Source organism: Cololabis saira, chromosome 9 (genome assembly GCF_033807715.1).
Source record: "Cololabis saira isolate AMF1-May2022 chromosome 9, fColSai1.1, whole genome shotgun sequence".
NCBI lineage: Eukaryota > Metazoa > Chordata > Actinopteri > Beloniformes > Belonidae > Cololabis > Cololabis saira.
This window is the reverse complement of record NC_084595.1, coordinates 18,420,770-18,442,960: the sequence shown is the minus strand read 5'-3', so window position 1 is coordinate 18,442,960 and position 22,191 is coordinate 18,420,770. Positions and strand designations below refer to the sequence as shown.

Below are 22,191 nucleotides of genomic sequence, written 5' to 3'. Positions count from 1 at the left end.
CTTTGATCACATTTTCACACCAAAAACAAACAAACTAATCAGATGCAAATCTAGAAAAAATGTGTAACAGATGAAAGAACAACTGAGCCGAAACGCTCCCCTACAGCATAAAAATGAGACGGGATGAGAAGAGACTGTAATGCTAAAGCCACACACACACACACACACACCAAGAACACAGTGATGTTTCCATTAAAATTAGCAGCACAGCTCAGTATTTTGGGGATTCTGAGGGCTCAATTTTTTTTAAGCCCTAGAGAGAGACATCAAGTCACTGTGTAAACTAAAACAAGAAAGCTAAAATAATGCAAAAAAAAAAAAAAAAATGGATGCAGGTGGGGAAGTGTTGGAAACACATAGCAAAGGAAAACCAAAATGGTTGGGAAAAGAAAGATAACCGACAGGAAAGTCCAAAAGACAACAAACACAAAACACTTTTAACAGTCAGGAAAAACCAGGCTAGTGCAAACAGCTCCGAGTGTCTCAATCTCTTGACAGCTCAGGGCTAAGGGGCTTTTTTTTTTTTGCACTCTCACTTCCCCTGGCAATGCGTGACTGGGCCTCCATGGTCTTTTGTGTCCCTGCAACGTTATGTAAGCTGTGTAGGCTGAACAGATAGACAGCGAACAGAGGACAGGCTTGTGAGCTGAAGGAACGGCACTGTTCAGAGGCCCGTCCAACTGGACCGAGTACAGCAGTCCACTGATGGGGCACCGACGAGAACTCAACCAGGGTGGGAAATTACCACGAGCAGGATGACGGTTAATATAACCCAGCCATGCTTAACCTTCAAGAAAGAAGTGGAGGAAAAAGAGGAAATAATGGTGCATAAGCCATAAACAGAGGAAGAGTAGGAAGTATGAGAATAAACTGGGAAAGGAAGCAGAGGAGAACGAGAGGAAGCAGAAGTGTTAGAAGGAGCAGTATAGTGCATTCAAGACAGTCTCCCCTCCGCTCATCAGGTGAATAATTACTCACATTAATAAATTGAAAATATTGGAAATTTTGTGGCATTTTATCTTGAAAAAAAAAAATGTTTCAAATAAAATCCAACAAGTCAACTGCATTCAAACTCAGAATGAAGGATTCCTACAGAAAAGGCAAAGAGGCAGAAGACGGGAGAAAGGCTGGCGCTAAAGTTGCTTTCGTCAATGAAAATTAACGTCAACGAACCTTTATCACCTGCGGAAAACAAGACGAGACGCAACAAAAATAATGGTCATGTGACGATAACGATAATTAAATATATAATGCAATATCATAGACGAATAAAAACCAAACTAAAATGTAGATTACAAAATAAAAACTCTTTTTTTTTTTTTCCATTTTTTAAGTAGTTTCTTCTGGTTTAGTTCTGCTGGGTGACGTCACGTCCTCAATCCCAGTCGCTGCAGCGGGGAATCAGATCCAGAAGATGCAGCTGCAGGTTAGAGGCTGATGCCGTTAACGCAGAGCTCTAGGTTCACGTCAATTAAAAACAAAGTTAAATAGAGAAATGGGCCGATGGACGGACACGCGGAGATCTTCTCTGGGGCTGGGAGAAGAAGAAGAAACAACCATCTTTGGATACACTTTCCTACATAGACGTGGAAAAGGAAACCCAATGTGTCGCCGAAAAAGAAAAAGACGGGGAGAAATGCAGAAAAATAAATATGTTGTAAACTCAAATTAGAGTCTTCTGTATCTGGAATGAATGTATTCTTGAGTCTATAAGGTAATAATAATATAATAATAAGATAACCTTGTTTGAATTGTAAAATGAGTTTGGCTAAATACAATCTTTTACCAAAACTAGACTGAAATGGCCCTGGACAATTCTGACTAGAATAAGACTAAAATGCTCAGGCTTTTAGTCGACTGAAACTTGACACAACTAAAAGGAGTATGAACGTGACTAAAACTAATAAAAACTAAAACGATAGCTTGACCCAAAGAGTAGACTAAAACTAAAATTGAAACAGGCTGCCAACAACAACAACACTAGCTGACGCCTTCGGCACCTTAAGGTCTCTGTGGATGATGGGCGTCTTGCATTGGTGCAGGCGAGCCACAGCTTCACAGGCGTCGCAGAAGATGTGGAGGACCTCAGCCTCACTGAAGCCCACAGTTAACCGCTGGTTCATCTGCTTCACCACCTGCCCCGCTGCAAAACAAAGGTAGAGAGACCACTTAAAGATTTAGTACAGGTCCTTGGTGCTGCAGGCTGGTACACACCTCCTAGTGTTTGTCGGGCAGGTCGTTTATTTCCAGTAACCAGAGAAATGTTTATGTATAAACTTGCCCAGTAAGGCAGAAATGCTTAATACAGCCAAGACGCAACAAAAACTAGATTCTAAAAAGTGATTATTACTGAGGATGAAAAGTAGTTTACAAGTTTAAAAATAAAATACTTAAGACTAGACTTAATATTCATTTTATTTTAGTTTGAGTGAATTAATTGATCTTTAAATTGAGGCGGGGGGGGGGGGGGGGGGGGCTTCTCTGTGCATTTCAGCAGAATAATAATGATAAAAAAACAACGGCATATCACTATTTGACATAGATAATGATGAAGCTGGCTCACAGAGCTACAGTGGACATCACGGGAGAGGCAACAAAACACTCAAAAAAAAAAAAAGGTCAAAGTTCCTCCTTGTCAGTTTAATAAAGCTGTTCTTCACACTTGTTTTTTCTCTTATGACAGACCCAAGTGCCACAAGGGACCTCAATACGGCATATTTATGGCGCTTTTACACTAGTACCTACTCAGCGCGCCTGTACTCGCCACGCCCCCGTTTTGCGCTTTTACACTACGGGTGGAACATTTTTTTAAATATATTGGTAATTGGCATCATTCGTCTACCCATCCATCTTTTTGGAAAAGTGCTCCTGGCTCAGCTGAAGAAACGTAGCACCACTCTGTTTGGTTGGAGTCCCTCAGGTTTGAGTTTTGTTTTATTGCTTTTTTTGTCTCAATTTTAAATCATGCTTTTTATTCATGTTTCAATGTCTTTGTAAAGCACTTTGCATGACCTTGTGCTATAGAAAATAAACCTGCCTTGCCTTCACAGGAGAAACACAAGGTATTATATTAGTGTGAAAATGCAGGAAAAAAAATGCCAATTTAAAAAGTTGACATACTGGGATGGCACAACCACCAGCCAGTAGTTTTTACCGACAACTGTTGGTAAACAGAAGATTTTACCAATGATTACGTGGGGATTCTGGGATGGTTACTATTGCTTCAGTTATATCTGAACTAATTTCTTGCATCAGCTGCAGTAAATGAACTACAAAAAGGCTCCTGAAAGCACCATATGAAAGAACACAAATCTGAGAATCATCCTAAAATACAAGAGCGTACTGATTCACAAAGAGATGGTACCTTTACAGTACTCCATGAGGATGAGGACCTCCCAAACGCTGTCTGAAACCGAACTGATCGTGGAGTCCAGGTAGCTGACAATGTTCTTGTGGCCCGAAAGCTCTTTCTGCAGAAGGGATGAACACAAGCGTGATCAGGTCAGGAAGGCACAAGCATTCCACATATACGAAAGGAGGAAAGAAAGAAAAGAAAACAAAAGAAAAAAAAGAAAAGAAAACAATATCCTCTTAACGGTAGAATCATGTCAAGAGCTGAGCTGGAGAGAACACCTGCTACACTGAGAAAAAAAGCAGGCACAGGTGTGGTTAATAAAGGCCTGAGTGTTCTTCACATGCCTCTCCGCTGCCCACAGCTGATTCATGGTGAGCCATGGCTCCTTTTCTATTTCATCTGCTGCTGCCCACTGTACAATCTGAGATTAAAACTGAAAGCTGAAGTCAGAATTTATGATCTGCTTTGTTGGAAATACACGCCAATGTAGAATAAAGAAGAATGTCAAAGACATTCTCAGATGCTAGATTCTTTGAACGTCATACACCCACATTCAGGGCAAACGGAGGTGGATTTTAGGTGAAAAAAAACAAGAAAGAAAGTATTTTAAAAATGTAGATATGAAGGTATGTCTTGATTTTTTATTTATTTTATTTTTGTACATGTAAAAAAAAAAGAACACTTCATGAGAAGTTTAAGAAAACAACAACAAAACAAAGAATTTCATCCTTTAAAACTTGCTATTTTGATTTACATGTGCAAAAAAAGGAGTAGTATGTCTTGCTCATCAATGGGAAATATTTACAACTACTAGTTTTAATTTGTATAAGCAATGCAAATATGATGGGAATCACAAGTACGACTGGAAATGACATTAAAACTTAATTTGGAGGGATAAGAAAAAAGTTAAACCCCCAGCTAGCTGGTCCACTGTGTTGAGCAAAAATGTTTGGTTTTTTGCTTAACTTTAATATTTCACTTCCTCTGCTTTTCTTTTTCTTACTTAATATGTTCATTGATTTAAATAAGTAGTAAAATGGTAAGTAAAATGTATTTATATAGCACCTTCCACAGACAACGGAATGTCACAAGGTGCTTCACAAAAAATAAAACATCAATAATAACATGAATAAAACACTACAATAAAAGTAGAAACACGATAAAAACAAGACAATACCGATTAAAAACTCCTAGAATAAAAGTACAAATAAACAAAGAGATTAATGATTTTTAAATGTCAGCATGAACCTGTGTGTTTTGGAAACTGACACACCTAAGGCAACGTCCCAACAGGCAGAAAGTATGTCAATGTTTACGTTCAGCTACGGGTGTGTGGGGGTGTGAGTCAGCATTACACATTGTTCCAGATGATGAAACACTGAACAGACACCCAAAGCTGGCTGAACAGCGCAGAGGGATTGACTCAATGCCAAACTGAGGGCAATTGTTCATATCGAGACATCTGCTTTTTTTTTTTTTTTTTTGCACAGATCTAGTAGGCTACAAAATTGCTGAATGCATTTCACTTTGATGAACATAAAAACACCTTAAACTGTTGTACAAGCTATGTAAGTACCAGCTCTTTGTGTTAAAGCACCTGGTCCATTGACGAATACCTTTTGATCTATCACAATGTCACCGAGCCCGCAGACTAAAGCGCTTTACTCTCGTTGGACTGGAAATGCTAGAATCGGGATGGGCAGGAGGCCAATAATGTGCACCTTGCTTTGTGTTTTTATGAGTCATTATAGTTCGTGTCCCACTGGAAACAGGAACTGTGTGAGCATCTTTAATACTAGAACACCGATTATTTCTTCATTTAATGTTTTACAGTGGGGAGAACAAGTATTTTATACACTGACGAGTTTGCAGGTTTTTTCCCACCTGCAAAGCACGTAGAAGTCTGCGATTTTAAATTGTAGGTACTGTGAGTGACGGAATCCAAAACAAAAATCACAATGTATGATTTTTAAATTATTAATTAGCTTTTTATTGCATGACATAAGTATTTGATACAACAGAACTTAATATTTGGTACGGAAAACCTTTGTTAGCAATAAAAGAGCGTTTCCTGCAGTTCTTGAACAGGTTTACAGACCCTGCTCACTCCTTAGTTGCCCCGGCTGTGTGTTTGGGGTCGTGGTCATGCCGGAAGACCCAGCCACGACCCATCTTCAATGCTCTGACTGAGGGGAGGAGGTTGTTGGCCCCATCCATCCTCCCCTCAATACGGTGCAGTCGTCCTGTCCCCTTTGCAGAAAAGCATCACCAAAGAATGATGTTTCCACGGTTGGGATGGTGGTCTTGGGATTGTTCTCGTCCTTCCTCCAAACAGGACGATTGGAGTTTAGACCAAAAACCTCTATTTGTGTCCCACACCACATGACTTCCTCCCATTCCTCCTCTGATCATCCAAATGGTAACTGGCAAACTTCAGACGGGCCTGGACATGCGCTGGCTTGAGCGCTGCAGGATTTTAATCAGAGGTGCATTGCTGGTGGTTTTCTTTGAGACTGTGGTCCCAGCTCTCTTCAGGTCATTGACCAGGTCCTGCTGTGTGGTTCTAGGCTGTTCCCTCGCCTTTCCTCATGATCATTGATGCCCCACGAGGCGAGATCTTGCTTTGCTAGCCCAAGACCGAGGGAGATTAACAGTCACTTTCTAATAATTGCACCAACAGTTGTTGCCTTCTCACCAAGCTGCTTGCCTGTTGTCCTGTAGCCCATCCCGGCCTCTGATCTGGGCCATCGTGGACAGGCAGGACTGGAGATCGATTCAAATGTCAAGAATCGATTCAGAATCGATTATCAAGATTTGAATCGATCCGATTCCGATATCGTTCTGGGTTAATGTTATTAAAACAGTTTTTTGAGCTGTTGCATGAATTATATGACTGTGTAGTTATGCAACATATTAATACTAGTATTATATTGAGATTCAACAGCAAGTATTGGCAGCTAATGATGCTGTAAGGACCAATCACCTCCCAGAATGCTGATATAACTGCTTTCAGAAACATTGTGTGGGGCAGAATTATCAAACAGATCCAGGGCAGCAAACAGAGGCCGTATGAAATCGCTTTTATTTTCTCCTACATTCCCTAATTATAGACAATTTATGCAATTATAACTGAAAACTTGTTTTCATACCTTCAAACGTATTTAAAGGCAAAAACATGGACAGGTGTGTTTTATACTTGTACAGGTGCAGTAACAGGTGAGAGCCGGAGCTCTTACTGGTTGGTTGGTGATCAAATACTTATGTCATGCAGTAAAAAGCAAATTAATTATTTAAATACATACATGCTTTGCATGTGTGAAAACCTGCAAAAAGTCAGCAGTGTATCAAATACTTGTTCTCCCCACTGTAGATACGAGTTTGAGTTGCCTTCAAGTGGACATTAAGTCCTCTGTAGACAAAAAACAAATCTTTCTCATGAGTGACTGTGGTGACACTGCTACAAGATAATTGATTTTCATCTGTGTGGAGATTAACTGAGTGATGACAAAATGTGTTTTCTGCTCTGATAAGCTTCATTTAATACACGACTACTAGTTAACTACAAGACTGATATAATTAAAACTTGTCTGAGCGTAATGATGACATGTACCGATAGCAGAACAACAAGTGCAAGGGAGATTGAAGGGGAAAGACAACATCTGCGTCTGAAGCAATGTGTGACAGTGTGATGATGGTCTCACCATGATGGTGATTTCTCTCTTGCACACATTCAGGTCCGCCACATTGTTGACGTACATCCTTTTGAGAGCGCAGCGGACGCCGCTGTGTGTACGAGCCAGGAACACCACCGAGAAGCCTCCTGGAAAAACCCAACATGTTATGTTAGTATAATTTAGTCTTGAGAGTTGTTACATGGGTGTATTTACAAGTCTGCAAAAGCCATTGGATGAAAAGATATTCTGCTTCTACAAAATAGAAATTACTTTGACATTTTTTAAACACATTTGCATGGAAAATTCAAAATTGTTTCCCAGCATTCTTGTACCATCAAGCATGTTTCTCTTGTTAAAAGAGAGCTATAGGGACCAAACAGAGGATCTTCGTTGCCATGAAAACTACCAAAGAAGGCTACATAACTGGCTCGTCATGGACAAAAACCACTGCATCAATACTGTGCTACAGTTAAGCCTCTGCAAGTAAAGTCAAAGGGAAGCTCTTAAGGACTAATGATTGCATGTGATAGCAGCAAGCGCACCTCATTCTGAATCAATCCATCCAGCTGCTCACATTATGATAGCCAGGAAACTTTTTCTTGGCAACTCGCACACGGTCTGCATATTTTCATTTTAAATGACTCACAGAAGCAGAACAATCTCAACCCAAAACAAGCAGATAAAGACTGAAAATGAAACCCAACCTCCAGTCTTTTACACTGCACATAGACTTAAAGATTTTGAGGAAAAAGCACAACAATGTGGACTTATTTTGAATCCTTGTCATTTTTACAAAGCTCTCAAACTGAACTTACTCAGAAATGTACCCGGTTCACTGTGGCTTGATTGGTTTGTGTCTGCTTAATGAAATATGTAATATAAAACTTAGCCTTAACTGCCCAATTTTACTGAGGAATAAGACATCTTAAATATAAACATCATTTAAAATGACAAAAAAAAAAAGACACCTCTGTGAATTATGAGAATGATTCAACGTTGTGCCTCTAGTTCTACAAAAATGCTTGAGAATATTCAAGTAGTAGAATCAGTCACAATTTTGCCATCAGATGACAAATTTATTATAACAGATTTTTGAAAATAGCTTTAAGAGTTGATCTTTCAACAGCAGCAAACTAGTCTAATTGTTCCCCCTCTTTAAAATTAGATGAAAGAAAATTGAATTTCTAGTTGGGAGGCAAATGAGACAAAGTTAATCAGATGGAGCTGTTGTTCCTCAGTGAATGGACACCAACACTGCAACACAACAGACAATCCCTGGTCTCATTAGAAAAAGGCTTTACTGAGTCTCCGACTGGTGGGCATTGAAGTCCACCGATCAGAGATGAGAATCAAAGATCCACAATGCAATACTTGTTGCTGAAGGAGTTTCCCCAGGACAGTTTAAAAATATGCATGGATACGGTGCAAGAAAGAAAACAGAGGCAACTCATTTAAATATCAAAAGGCTGTGCTGAGAGTCAAGTGCAAACACAAAACCCAGTAAGAGCAACCACTCTGCTTCAGTCAACCCTCCGTTTCACCACAATAGCAGTAACCATGTCAGCAGATCTGAAAGAAAGGTTTGCCCAATCGCCATTTTGTTCTGTTGCATGCTTAGTTTTAATATAATTAAATCAGTAAATAATTAATATTGAAAAGCGCTCAAATCACTGCCTTAACAAACAACAGTAATGCATAATTGCACAAGGCTTTTGGACTGGTCACTGTTTCTGGAACAAGTCGCTGATCACTTTTGAAATAAATAAATAAGACATCGATCCAATACTTTTGATCAGGATTGGGACACATCCTCAGCTCAAAGTCTGGCAACGCAGCAGCGTAAATGAGAAACACGAATCACCACAGAAATGGACTTTGACTGCTATTGCTTGCATCCATTTAGCACGCACGTAAAAGCACTACTAAATAAATCATTATGCTGCTGAAATGTGTAACATACGCAGAAATGCATCAAAAGTAAATTAACCGGAAAGCAGAACTGTATCAGGAAACCGATTAATAAGAACCTTGAAATATAATTGAAAAACTGAATCAAAATAAAAAAGTCTAACAATAACAAGATTTGCTACACAGCAGCTATGACTGGAGACCGGCTGTTTTTTTTCAGAAAAGATTTAAAGGAGCTGTATGTAAGAGCAATAATAAAACGAATCATAAAATGACCCCGATATGTCAACAGACATTTAAAAATCATGTTCATTTCAAATACTTATGTCACTGACAACAGCACTCAAGCCAGGATATTCCATTTTAAAAAGAGGAGTTGCAGCCCTCAACTGATGTTTATGTTGTCATTTTTTGTTTTGGTCTGAAGCTCCACCCTCCACCTATCTCCCAATCACCAAGTCAGTATTGTTTCTGAAGCTCCACCCTCCACCTATCTCCCAATCACCAAGTCAGTATTGTTTCGGCATCCGGGTTGCCAGCTCGGCTCTAATTATCGCAGCCATGACAGTCTACGTTCCTGCTGCATTCTGCAGCCTACCTGGCAACCTCTGGTCGGGGGGAGGAGGGGGAGGGTACACGCCGCTCAACAATATTTTGAAAGTGACTGCAGTACCAGTTTTGGCCATTTCTTACAGACGGCTCCTTTAAAAACAGACAAAAGTATTACTCAGACCAGGTAGCAACTACAACGCTCTTTACACCTGTTAAATGTTCATCGATCTCTCTTGGCTTTTGCCAAGCTCAGCTTGATGGTAACTCCCAGCCAAAAGGCCAAGCTTTGCTCGATCTTTCAATCAAAGCTACAGTCTTTATTCTGTGACAAAGTTGAGTGAAACATATCCTTTCAAAGACAGTAGGGTGCAGTTCTTCATTGACTTCATTGAATCCTGCTGTTACTGTTAAACTTTAATCCCAGTAGTCATGTCATTTAATTCACGCATGCACGTGGTGTGAAACTATCAAACAATGAACATTGTCAAAGAGTAGCTGCAGTGTTAAAGCGCTGGTTTTTAAAACTACAGATTTGCGTACGTTTTTTTTTTTTCCTTGGACTAAATTAACTTTTCTTTTCTTTCATTGTTTATGCCCAAAAAGGAATGTTTTGTTGGACACGAGAATAACGTGCCATGTTTTTGCCTTTAAATATGTTTAAAAGGTATGAAAACATTAAAGTTTTCAGTTATAAATAATTGCATAAATTGTCTATATTTCATTACTTTATATAGTGTCTTGGGGTTACATTTGCATAAAATTCCAAAAACCAAATTCTCAAAAATTAAAAAGCGAAATAGACCGAAAATGGAAAAAATAAAAACGCCGGCTTGTTTGCTGCCCTGAATGTGTTTGGTAATTCTGCCCCACACAATGTTTCTGAAAGCAGTTATATCAGCATTCTGGGCGGTGATTGGTCCTTACAGCATCATTAGCTGCCAATACTTGCTGTTGAATCTCAACAGCAAGTATTAACATATGTTGCATTACTACACAGTCATGTAACAGCTCAAAAAACAGTTTTAATAACACTAAACCAAATCGATATCGAATCGGATCAAATCTTGATCATCGATTCTGACTCTTAAGAATCGAATCTTGACATTTAAATTGATCCCCAGCCCTACTGATTGACCAGATTTCCTACACTAAAAGACGTGCAGATAGTCATCTGCTTTACGACCTCCAAAAAGTTCAACATTGAATTGCCTTTTTGTTTAAAATATTTGTAGATATACAAATTTTGGGATGTTTTTCCCCCAAACATGTGTCTCTATTCAATGTTAATTTTCAGTGTTTAAATCTGTTATAACCAACATTATACTGGATTAATACAGAGTATTGGCCGATACCCAAAGCCCAGGTATAAGGATCGGTATTGGAAAAGGGGAATAAAATAAAAAAGGTACAGAACTCCCTGTCATCTTAAGCAAAGCACCAACTCTGCAGTCCTTTGACATGAACATGTAGGATGCAGAAGCAGTAGGGAAATAGGAACTATGGAAGAACAGAAAAGCGATGTGGGGGCGTCATTGACCGGATTTTATAAGGCAAAATCCATTTGCTCGGGCTAGGGGCCAAGAGGCTGAAAGGAGCAAGCTGTTTGAGCATGCACGGACAAGACAAAAGGAACAGCTCGCCCTCTCTGAAAAACTGAACAAACTGGAAGGCTTTCAACAACCACATTAACCCCTTACCAAGTTGTTCTGGAGACTACAACATGTGTTTTTACCCAGAGATAACAGTCATGTTCACCAGGATGTTCACAAGTGATGTCAGATTAGGACTGCAAATGACTGCATGAGAAATTCTGATAGAGATTCACAAGTGAAGCAAATAATCTTTGCATCTCTTGCCTGAGACCTATCTCCAACATGATTGAACCACAAGCAGCCCATCGTTGGAAACAAAAAATACAAACAAAAACTCGTGAGCTTGTAGGATAGCTCACAGCCTGTTTTCAACCTGATTCTAGCACCTAATAAACCGAAGTCAGAGCAGATTCAGTGCAGCGCTGAGCAGTTGGTTCCCCCAACAACTTGTCTGTTACAGTAACGAAGGATTGGCTAACATTTCACGTTTAATGTAGAGGTTGTTTTCAGAACATTAACACAAGTTAGAAACGGCTCCATCTCTTCCTGCACATGTTCTACCGCTGACCAGGGCCATATGCTGCGGTATCAGATTCTCACTAAAACACCACCCCAGGCTTTTGTTGCCTCTCTTGACCACGGAAGTGGTACACTATGGAGCGTATTATTCTCCCGAGTAGCTCTGGATGGCATGATTAGTTGTGGAGGAGATTTGTGCCTGGCATACAAAACTTCCTGGACAAATTACTGACTCCAACATGTCACAAAAAGGTCTCCAACTAGGCAGGAGAAAAGGTTCTCCTCAGCCAATTGTTTTTATTTCTTTAAGGTCTGTTAATTCAAATGAATTACATAATCCAATAAAAAATGTGGGCTCTGTAAAACTGTGCATTTCAGTACTTTTCCACGTTATCTTTTCATTAAGTTGTGCCTTGCAAAAATTCCCTTTAGAGCTACATACTCCTGTAATATGAATGTCAAAAGCATGTAGGGAGCTACTGAGCCAAGAAGTATTACTGGGTGAATATTTATAGAGAGGATAAAAGTGAATTCCTGTTTCTTTAGTTTAATTCTTTGTGACTGCTACCACATCTTTCTTATTATACACTACCCGAAAATGGTTTGGACAGACTTCCACATCGTGGAATAAGGAGAACATTTTTTGATTTTCTCAATATTTCATGTATAATCTTCTCTGCAGTGTGTCTAGACTAACTTAACTACCGTATTTACATTGATTTGAGGCTGAAACCTCTTGCTGACAACATTTTTCTGATCAAAGTTCAGGTCACATTCTCCGATGACACGCAGCAAGGTTTGGTGAAACACAATCTTTCCAGTAAAGCATGACCAACGGGAATGTCCAACTCCAGCCATTAATGACATCTGACTATTATTGCATTCCGTGTCCAGCTCGTCTGTCGGCGGACTTCACAGCGTCCGTGAGGACGTGGTCAGCTGTTACTGACAGTTGCAAGGAAATTCTCAAATCCATCAGGCCAAGAGAAAAGGGGAGGGGTAGTGAACTCTAACCACCACTACACCTAATGCTTTGGACCCCGACATCACTGCATGACAAATGGGGATAGTCACAGTTGGCCTACGTGATGGCTTGGAAGAGGATATTTTCTGTGAAACAGATACCCAGCAGGCCTTGTGATATGGGGGAAAACAAGAACAGACGGACGGACTTGTAGTTTCTGCTCAGGCACATGTGGCAGATGTTCCTCTTCTGCAGGGTGATGTCATCTGAGATAACAAAAACCACTCTGGACAACCATTTCCCTCTGAATCTCTCTCACTTCAACCCACACTTGTACGACTTAAGAAAGCGTCATCTTAGCTTTAAACAAATTCTACTGAATTCCTAACAGTTTGTTTTTAAATCTGTGATCCTACTTTGAACGAAGGAAGTCTTTTTGGAAGAAACATTTCAAGCCGGCTGAGTTATTTCCTCCTTGAGGCCCCCATTGCCAAACATGAACCCACAACACTTCCCCTCAAAGTTTCCATAGCTGTAAAACTTGAAGATTCAATATGGCCTTTAAACAAGAAAAATGGGAAAAAAAACAAGTGTATTAAAGAGGTAGATTGTTACCTTGACAACAAGGTAATCTTCCTCACATAGGTGAACAGCAAAACTTTCCAACATCATGAAGCTTAGGATTTAAGCAAAATGATTTGCTTTGGTGAGCCGTTTTCCTCTTCCCCTTTAACCTACAAATCTCCTTCCTTAATTTCACCTCAAGTGTTATTTCACAAGCACGAGTCTGGAAAAAGGACTGAGCAGTTGCAGAAACAAACAGTGTAGAACAGTGTACTAGTTAAATGTTAATGCTAACTAAACCAACCAGCAACCAGACATTTGGTGCCCATGCAGACTCGCAGCGTAAAAGCACAGCTCGGTCTGGTTTCCCACTCATCTTTGTTTCTCTATCCATGAGCTGATGCAGGTTGAGGAGATTAATAGACACTCTGAATGAGAAACTTGTAGGTGAAGTGTGCCTAAACAGAACTGACATTTACACCTCCTTGCTGTCATTTGCAGTGTCCTTGTACACACAATACAAACCATGTTTAAATAGTATTCAGGCACACTAACAGAGGTACAATTTACACAATAAAAGACTTTTGGATCACCAAAACAAATAACACTTAGATTTGGTATTGCAGATAAATGCAGAAGAGGCTTTTGCTGTTTGGTTGTGCTCAACAGGTCATGTGATGAATGTGTAACTACATAACTTAAAAGGATGTCATAAAAATAAAACAATGGTTCATTCAGAACCAGTAACATCTGCTGGGCAGGGGGGACTGTATGTTAAGTTGGTGTCCAACATCACTCATTCATCTATTAGACTAAAACACAAAAGACTTACTATATTTACTACAAGGTGCTTTATTGGGAAAAATAAAGTCATGACCAAAACAAATCATCATGTGGTTAATTCCACCCAAGTACGATTTATCTTGTTCTTCTTGGAAGTGACAGTCCGACATATGTTAACATCATATCTGTTCTTGTAACTTACTTCAGACTCATAACTATTACAAACTTTCCTTTATCTGTTTCTGTCCATTCCTGATATGTCACACACAAAAACACTTGCACCCAAAAATAAGCATGCACTTCTTAGCGAACACTCGACAGATTCTGCACCCTGTGAACTCTCTCCTCATGGAACACCGCAACCACCATATCAATTTCTTTTGGTCCTTTAAAATATTACAATATTCAAGTTTTATGAATAAAAGAAACTATTCTAAGATATACATTTATTTATGTACCAACAATGTGTATATAAAACCTGTTTATGATACAAAGACTGACTTGATGCCGAGGTCAGGCTACCATCACCACATCAAGGAGAAAACCAAGGTTGTTGCAGGTCAGATATTTTTAAACTAGAATAAAGGTGACAATTTGCCCAAACACAGAGGTGATAGTGGGATGCCTCAAGAGTACTGGACTGAAATTAAAGGTGAACTTGTAAAAGGCAAACAGTTAAAAAACTTCAAAGCATTAAATGTTCCAAGATCCAGAACTGTGAAAAGTTGCCAAATGCTGATTCTTCCAATGTTACAAGCTTGTAAACAGACACACGTATTCACGACTAGTAGTTAACAATTGTTTCTCTTTATTACCGCTCACCACTGGTTTTGATGTCATCACTTATCATCAGTTTGTTATAAAAACACTAAAAGTCAATAGTGATTTTAAAACCAGAGTACAAAAAAACAAAATAAAATACCTTCCACTTTGAAGCTGCTCGCTCAGAGCGTGCTCCTTAAAAACAGGACACATGAGCAGGACACAAAGAGCTTATTTACAGGAGAGCTTTACAAATTTCATTAAGATTTGTGGCAGTGGGCCAGTAAGTTAACGAGATATGTTGGGGGATAAATTCTCTTTGAAGCAAATAAATGGTCATTAGAAGAAGCAGAAGCAAAGTAGCCTGAGTGTCCCTATGCCGAGCCACATCTCTCATTTAAAACACTAAACAGCAGCACTCCTGACATCTTGAACACAGTTTTTTTTAGGAAGAGCTTCATTTATTTATTTAACTTTTGTCAAGAAAAAAAAAAAAAAAAAAAAAAAAAAAAAAAAATCACACTTTTCTTAAGAAACAGTCAAAATATGCATGACTAAATTATTTAATATGAATATGAAGAAATTGAGAGTCACGGGGATCTGCTGAGGCCCATCCTAGCTCTATTTGGCAGGGACCGGTCACCAGTCCATCGCAGGGCCAGAGAAAAACCATACTCAATCCTGTGAGCAATTTATATTCATCAATTAATCTTACATGTATGTTTTTGGTGAGGAAGAAGCCAAAGTACCCAGAGAAAACCTACGCAAGCACAGGGAGAACATGCAAACTGCACACAGAAACCCTCCTGCTGGAGGTCCAACCCGGAACCTTGCTGTGAACAACAGAAGTACTACGGTAGTTCTGAAAGTTACTGCATCTAACTGGCAAAGGCAAATGAAAGAAACTTCTTTGACATCAGTTGGATAAAAGAAAGCATTAAGAATGATTCTTGCATGCTTCCAAGACAAATTATGACTATATCAATATCATTATATCAACAAACTACACTCTATTAAAGGCTGGCCCTCACAAAAATGTTGAATCCAAAGGCGACTTAAATATTGATATTTTGATCAAATTATTTTACTCAAGGGGATTTTGTCAGAGTCGTACAACTGCAGCAATGGTTCAAAGGAATGCTGTGCGTTTGAAAAAGCTAGGTTTTGACATTTGTGGGCAAATAAATATAAATCGGTACAGGCTTCTGCAGTCTGGATGTGTATAACATAAATGAACACAGACTTGCATACACACACAAATTATTCTGTTATGCATGCAGACAGATGGACAAGACTCAAGAGGCACACACATGCAGACACTCATGCAGAAATGCTTTACTGGTCCTGTTCATGATTTTTTTCTCCACCAGCTTTCGAACCAAAGAAAGAAAAGCATTTTTTTTTTTTTTAAATCATATACTAAGATCAACTAATGAAGCCACCATCTCTTCAACAATCACAGCTCAAAGTCCATGTTATCCTACAACCATGTCGTTTGATTCATTCACTCTGAACGTTTTCAAGTCAGTCAGCTGTTGGATGCAGTATGCAGAGGCGTTTCTATCAAATCAACTTAGAAGGGATCGTTAACACAGCACAGGAAGCAGAACTATAGGTTCTAACTTTGTTAATCTGTTTACCCCGTTGTTTATTCAACTTTTCACACTGCCGTCTCTCTGAAATCCAACACTAAAGTCGAGGAAAACTCCCAACAGTCATAACAATGGATGCCCATCGGAGATAAAGGGCTTTCTCATAACAGGTTTGACTCAAAAGGAGAAATAAATAAAAATCGATCAGGGATGTGTAAATGGGGAGCAGGTGTTTGTGTGCCCCCCGTGCAGATTATGTTTTGAGAAGTTAAAATAAGCGTTGAAAAACATGACAAATATACCAATTACTGACCATTTAAAATAAAGTCAATAAGGCTACGTTCACACTGCAGTTCCCAAGTGACCCAAATCCGATTTTTTGCTCATATGTGACTCAGATCTGATTTGTTTATGACAGTGTGAACAGCACAAGTCACGTGGAATCTGATCTTTTCAAATCAGATTCAGGTCGCTTCCATATGTGGTTCTAAATCGGATACAGGTCTGATGTTTTGCAATGCGACCTCAGTGTGAACAGCCAGGTCGGAATTAATGCGACTTTGACGTCACTTGAGAGCAACTGTTGTCATAATACTGCGCTGGCGGGGGCGGGAGTCACTCGGAAGCGATCGGAAAAGGTCAAGACAAACATGGAGGATAGCGGCGACGGAGCTAATCAGTGGAGGGACAGTGAGGTCTTGGACCTTATAAGTATTTGGGGGGACACTACTATACAAGCTAAATTAGAGGGGTCTTATCGTAACCGGTCCGTATTTGAGAGCATATCAAAAGAAATGTGCGAGCGCGGCTACAGAAGGACGTGGCACATCATGATCCCACCACTCCTGACTCCGAGTCCGCATCCACACACACCTCTCTACAGACGAGGCAGCCATCGCGCCACAAAAAGCCATTATTAAAAATGCGGCTTTCTTTCTCCTCCTTCTCCTCTTCATTAACACTTGCTCACAGTTTCGTCAGCTTCCACCACACAACAACTTCAAAATATACCCATGTACGCTCACTTCTGTTGCCTCCATGTTTACCGCCGTATGACGGCGTGCTGCGTCTTTGTTATTGTTCCTCTGCGCATGCGGGTCAGTTCAGGGCCGCGATGCGTTCACACTCGAGTCTGATATAGGACACATTTTAAAAGATAATGTGAACAGCCACACAAAAAAAAAAAAAAAAATCGGATAAGGGAGAAAAATCGGAATTGAGCATTAAGGCCTGCAGTGTGAACGTAGTCTCTGAAAGGAATAAAAGACCTTAGTTGGAGAGTCAGTAGTAGTAAAAGTAGTAGTGGTCGTTCATCACTTTGATTCCTCATCCTGCAAGATGTGCAGTTATGTTTAAGTCACTGTCATGCTTTCAAAAGAGCTCACAAACTTATTTCATAAGTCGATTTAACGGCTACGGCAGAAAGTCCGCTAACCTTACAGCTAGAAGGTTCCTGGTTTGACTCATAGCAGGAGTCTGCGTGGCGAGTTTGCATGTTCTGCGAGCACTTGCCTAATTTTTTTCAAAGCTTCCTCCCACAGTCCAAAAAACATGCAAAGTAGTGAGTGTGTGGTTGGTTGTCTATATAGGATGTAGCTCTGCCTGCCAACCTCAGACAGCAACGTATGGAAACCTATGTTGGCAGTATAAAATATCACCATGGCCGACTGTTCAGAAAGAAATAATAAACCAGGAATTGTATTTTTAAACATGTAAAGCAAAACAAAATATTAACAACAGTCAATTTCTTTCATAAAATGCACATGCCACTCTGGTACACTTATCACTTATTATTCGCTACAATACTGATTAAAATCAAAAAACACTGCTAATGACTCCTAATCACTCCCTTTGATAGCACTCAATCAGCCAACTTTCCCCTCACGTCTGGCTTGAAACCTCCCTCTGATCGGGTCAGTGTGAAAAACGGCAGAAAATGAATCTTGCCGGTTCCCAAAGGAAGAATGGGCGGTGATACAGAAGCAGATATAGGAGGGCCTCAACGAGCAAGCACAAAGGCAGCCGTGGCCATCACGGGACCGAGAGCTGCATCGTACCACCATTCTTTCTGGGGTGCTCGAATAAGACAACAAAAGAGGCACAATGCGTCTATTCATCACCGATACACTATGCTAATAATGTAGATGGGATGTATTCTCACCACACTGTCCTAACAAAAACAGAAGATCACAAGAAAATAGGTCATTTAAACAAGGAAAAAAGTAAATCTAATCCTATTTTGCTACCACACAATAAGAGTATATCAAAAAATATACCACGATGATGCCCAGAATCTGTCTATGTGAAGGATAAAATTGCAGCTACCTTCAAAACTCCTCTCTGCTTTGCTTTAACATAGTGTTGTTTTCTGTTTTCATGTACAAGCTCTTAGACTTAATCCTAATCACCTTGCCTTAAGCCAACTACTTTTTATTTTATATAAACAGTGTCGGACCCTAAGAGGGAGCATAATCTTCTCGTTTCACTGGTACAAAGCAAACACAGCTGAAGAAACTCAAAACAACGAGCTTATCAAATGTACTTCATAAGCCATTATCTCATAGGAAAAGATAAACTCATATTAGCTCTCTAAACTTCCAGAAGCACCTTAGTCTGCAGTCTGCATGAAGGTGTGAGCCCCTGGCAACTGCCGAGATCTTAAAAACGGGAACAGACAGGGTGTTAAAGACATGTGTTGGCTGGAGACAGTCGATGCAGTTTATGTGATCGGTGGCTCCTCGTGGTCGGGGAGTCTCTGATTGCCAAGACGGGACATCTTACAATACTCTAATCTCTTGAGCCTGTGCTTAACTGCTGCTTCATTAGATTAATGACTCCATCCATCTGATAACGCTACTGGTCACTTTTCTGTTAATGCTCCATGTTTTTACAGAGACCAAAAGTACATGTTTGTTTGAGACTGGACAGTAAATCAACTCAAGTCAGGGTTGTCGTTTTTTTTTTCACATTATCAAGTTGTATCATAATTTATAAGGGTTCCAACGTCGGACCCCCGTGCGTAGCATTGCTCTGCTGTGTTCCACATTAGTGGTTGAGGAAGAGGAGGCTGGCCTACCACTCAATCGTCTCACAACTATGGTCAGAGTGGCCGAAGAACTTCAGATGATTTGTTCGTATGCAATCAAGGGTGGCGTGTCAGTTTATAAAAAAAAAAAAAAATTCCAGAAGAAATAGCAGCGCTAGCAACTCCCCATAACCATGTTCCTCACTCAGAAGAGGACACCAGTTACCTTTAGTGAAAACAGAAGTTATGGACGAGGGCGAAGATACGGCACCGCCCATACCTGTCAAGTCTCCCGTTTTGGCCGGGAAACTACCATATTTTACCACTCTTTCCCAACATCCTCCTGTATTAGCATTTTCCCGTAAATTTCCCGTTTTATAATTTTTTTTTTTTTTTTTAAGTATTATACAAACTGAATTATCACTAGCCTCGCGAGAACTGCCACTGGCTGTAACCTGGGTGGCAGTTCTCGTGAGGTTAGCGGCAACAACGGGAACAAACTCCAACAAACAACCAATCAGAGATGGATGGATGTAACGAGAGAGAAGACATTTCTGCCCAAAGCGAAGACTTAGTGTAAATAGCTCTAAAAATGGGAAACCAAATTTACTTTCCTAAAGAGGAGTAGGATGGGGCTCAGTTTCCCGTTCTGAAAGATTTGTTAATGTCTCTCACGAGTGAAGGACCGATAAATAATAAATAATAATAAATAAATAATAATAATAATAAATGTGCTTTAATTCCCCTTTGTGTTTTCATTTAGACTATTATAGGAATTACACACATAGGAATGTCCACAGCATTTCAGTATCAACAAAGGTAGAACTATCAGATTCTGAGCACATAATTGTAGATTGTAAGTGGTTGACAGGTAGATATTTTAGATTTGTTGTAAATCTGTCTTAAAATGTAAGATACTGGACCTCGGTTGGGCCGGTGGGACAGCGGGTGGTGGAAAATTTCTCTTATTTTTAAATCCTAAGCTTGACAGGTATGGCACCGCCTGATGATGTGGCTACTTCTGAATAGCTGTAATGCTCTTCTTGGCTGGGCGGTACATTCATCTCTTTATCATTACTTAGCTAATTCTTCACCATCTTCATCATTCAAGCTGTAGCATATTCACTGGCGAGTACCCAATTAGGATGGTATATGTTAAAATTATGTAGGTTTAAGAGTGCAGAACGTGATTGAGAACATATAAAGTGTTTTTAAAGCAGCACAACGTAACTTTAAGCTTTTCTGAGTTTGGCGGCATCTTTTGGACAAAAGCGGTAGTGCTTTACCAGAAAGAACACTACGTTTCCCATGAGCACCAGCGCGTACTGCCGGAAAACTCCTGTCCCGTCGCGTGCATTTGTTTTGAGAGAACGGGATGCTTTTCTGTTTCACCAAGTGAACAGACAGAACGCAAAAAAAAAGATGTTAAACTGCTGGAAAGGAATTGGAATTTACCGGGATACCTTAAACAAGGAAGCCAGGGAGCAGTATATGGAGAAAATAATGATTATTAACGGTCTGGATCCATATGAAATCCCTACTAAAGAATGGAGCTCCTCGTCGGAGCGCCACTCTTTAGAAGGATTTACTGCCGCAGTTCTGCACAACCCACGTCTTAGGCTACCTTGTTTAGGAGTGTTTGGCAGCTGCTTTGGTAAACGTTTGACTCGCCATGTGTTTCAATAAATTAGTATAATAGTACAACATACAGTACATGTTTTGTATTACTCTTACTTTTCTTTTTTTTTGACTGCTTTGAAGAGGCTCCGAGGCGTGAGCAATATTTTTCTTTCCTCGTGAGATTATTTTTTTCCTCTGCAGCTACAAATCAAATAGTTAATATTTTTTCTTCAACAAAATTAATCGCACCGCAGAGAGCTGGCCAACAACTGCGTTTAGCTGGAGTAGTGGGGAATAAAACCCGTTTGAATGATCCGACCCCGGTCTGTGAGTGTTTGTTTGTGGTTTAATAAACCCGTGTTTTAATCCGACGCCCGTCTGTGTGCGTGTTTGTTTGTTTACTGAGGAATTTTATGTTTGGTCGGACTCGTTACAGCCACGCTCCAACCGAGCCGACGACTCTTTTACTCTTTTAATTTGTTATCTCAGATAATTGGCCGGCCTCCGTGGTTCTGCCTCCGAGCAGGAAAGCGGTGAAAAGTTAAACCATTAGCGATCTTTTCCCCACGTCTGTTGTGTGGAGCTGCTGCAGCTACAACACAGCAACGGGTTACCAGCTTCTGCGGAGCTGCGCTCCAAGCCCCGCCCATTTTAGTCTCGACTACGAATCGGGGAGGAGGGGGAAGTGACGTATGCCGTAAAGCAGTCAAAGCCGTAAAAATTTGTAGTTTTTTAGTGTGGCAGGGTTCCTACCATGCTCCTCAAAGTTACATAGTGCCAGTGAAGATGATACAGACCCCTCAGACCATGACAGAGGTGTCATTAAACCTGTTGGAAGTTGATGTACCATCACAATGACTCTGGAAATATGATATTAAGGTGGAAAAGTTACATAGTGCCGCTTTAAGAGTGTAGCGAGGGTTTATAAAACCTTATAATACATATAAATGATAAAATAAATATATGGTCACATTATTGCCACTGCCGCTACTGCGAAGATAGTCAGGAGATGATGACAGCAGATGGTTACTCAAATTATTATTCAAAAAGGCAAAGCCCTGATGTAATGCAGTAATGCATACTGATTAAGTGGCACAACTAGATCATGTAAATGAGGCCAAAAACAGCTGGAAACTAGATTTTGACGGCTTTAAAAATCGACCGACTATGCCACATCCAGTGATGCTGGTGACGTGCAAAGGAAAAAAAAAAACAAAACACACTTTTGGAGCAGGGCAACTGATCTGAAGGTGTTGTTTTTTCCTTTTCTAGTAGTTTTCT

At 40.0% G+C, this 22,191-nt stretch overlaps 1 protein-coding gene across 3 annotated transcripts in view; it reads right to left on the bottom strand.

The window, feature by feature from the left end:
- Positions 1 to 22,191, bottom strand: part of bmp2k (BMP2 inducible kinase) — a 58,428-nt gene that overhangs the window by 25,839 nt on the left and 10,398 nt on the right. For all 3 annotated transcript variants that reach the window (XM_061730665.1, XM_061730663.1, XM_061730664.1), the window contains exons 2-4: positions 7,057 to 7,175; positions 3,365 to 3,470; positions 2,001 to 2,143 (exon numbers count right to left, since the gene is read on the bottom strand). In XM_061730665.1, the coding sequence (XP_061586649.1) occupies positions 2,001 to 2,143; positions 3,365 to 3,470; positions 7,057 to 7,175 (368 nt within the window). The remainder of the gene's footprint in view (positions 1 to 2,000; positions 2,144 to 3,364; positions 3,471 to 7,056; positions 7,176 to 22,191) is intronic.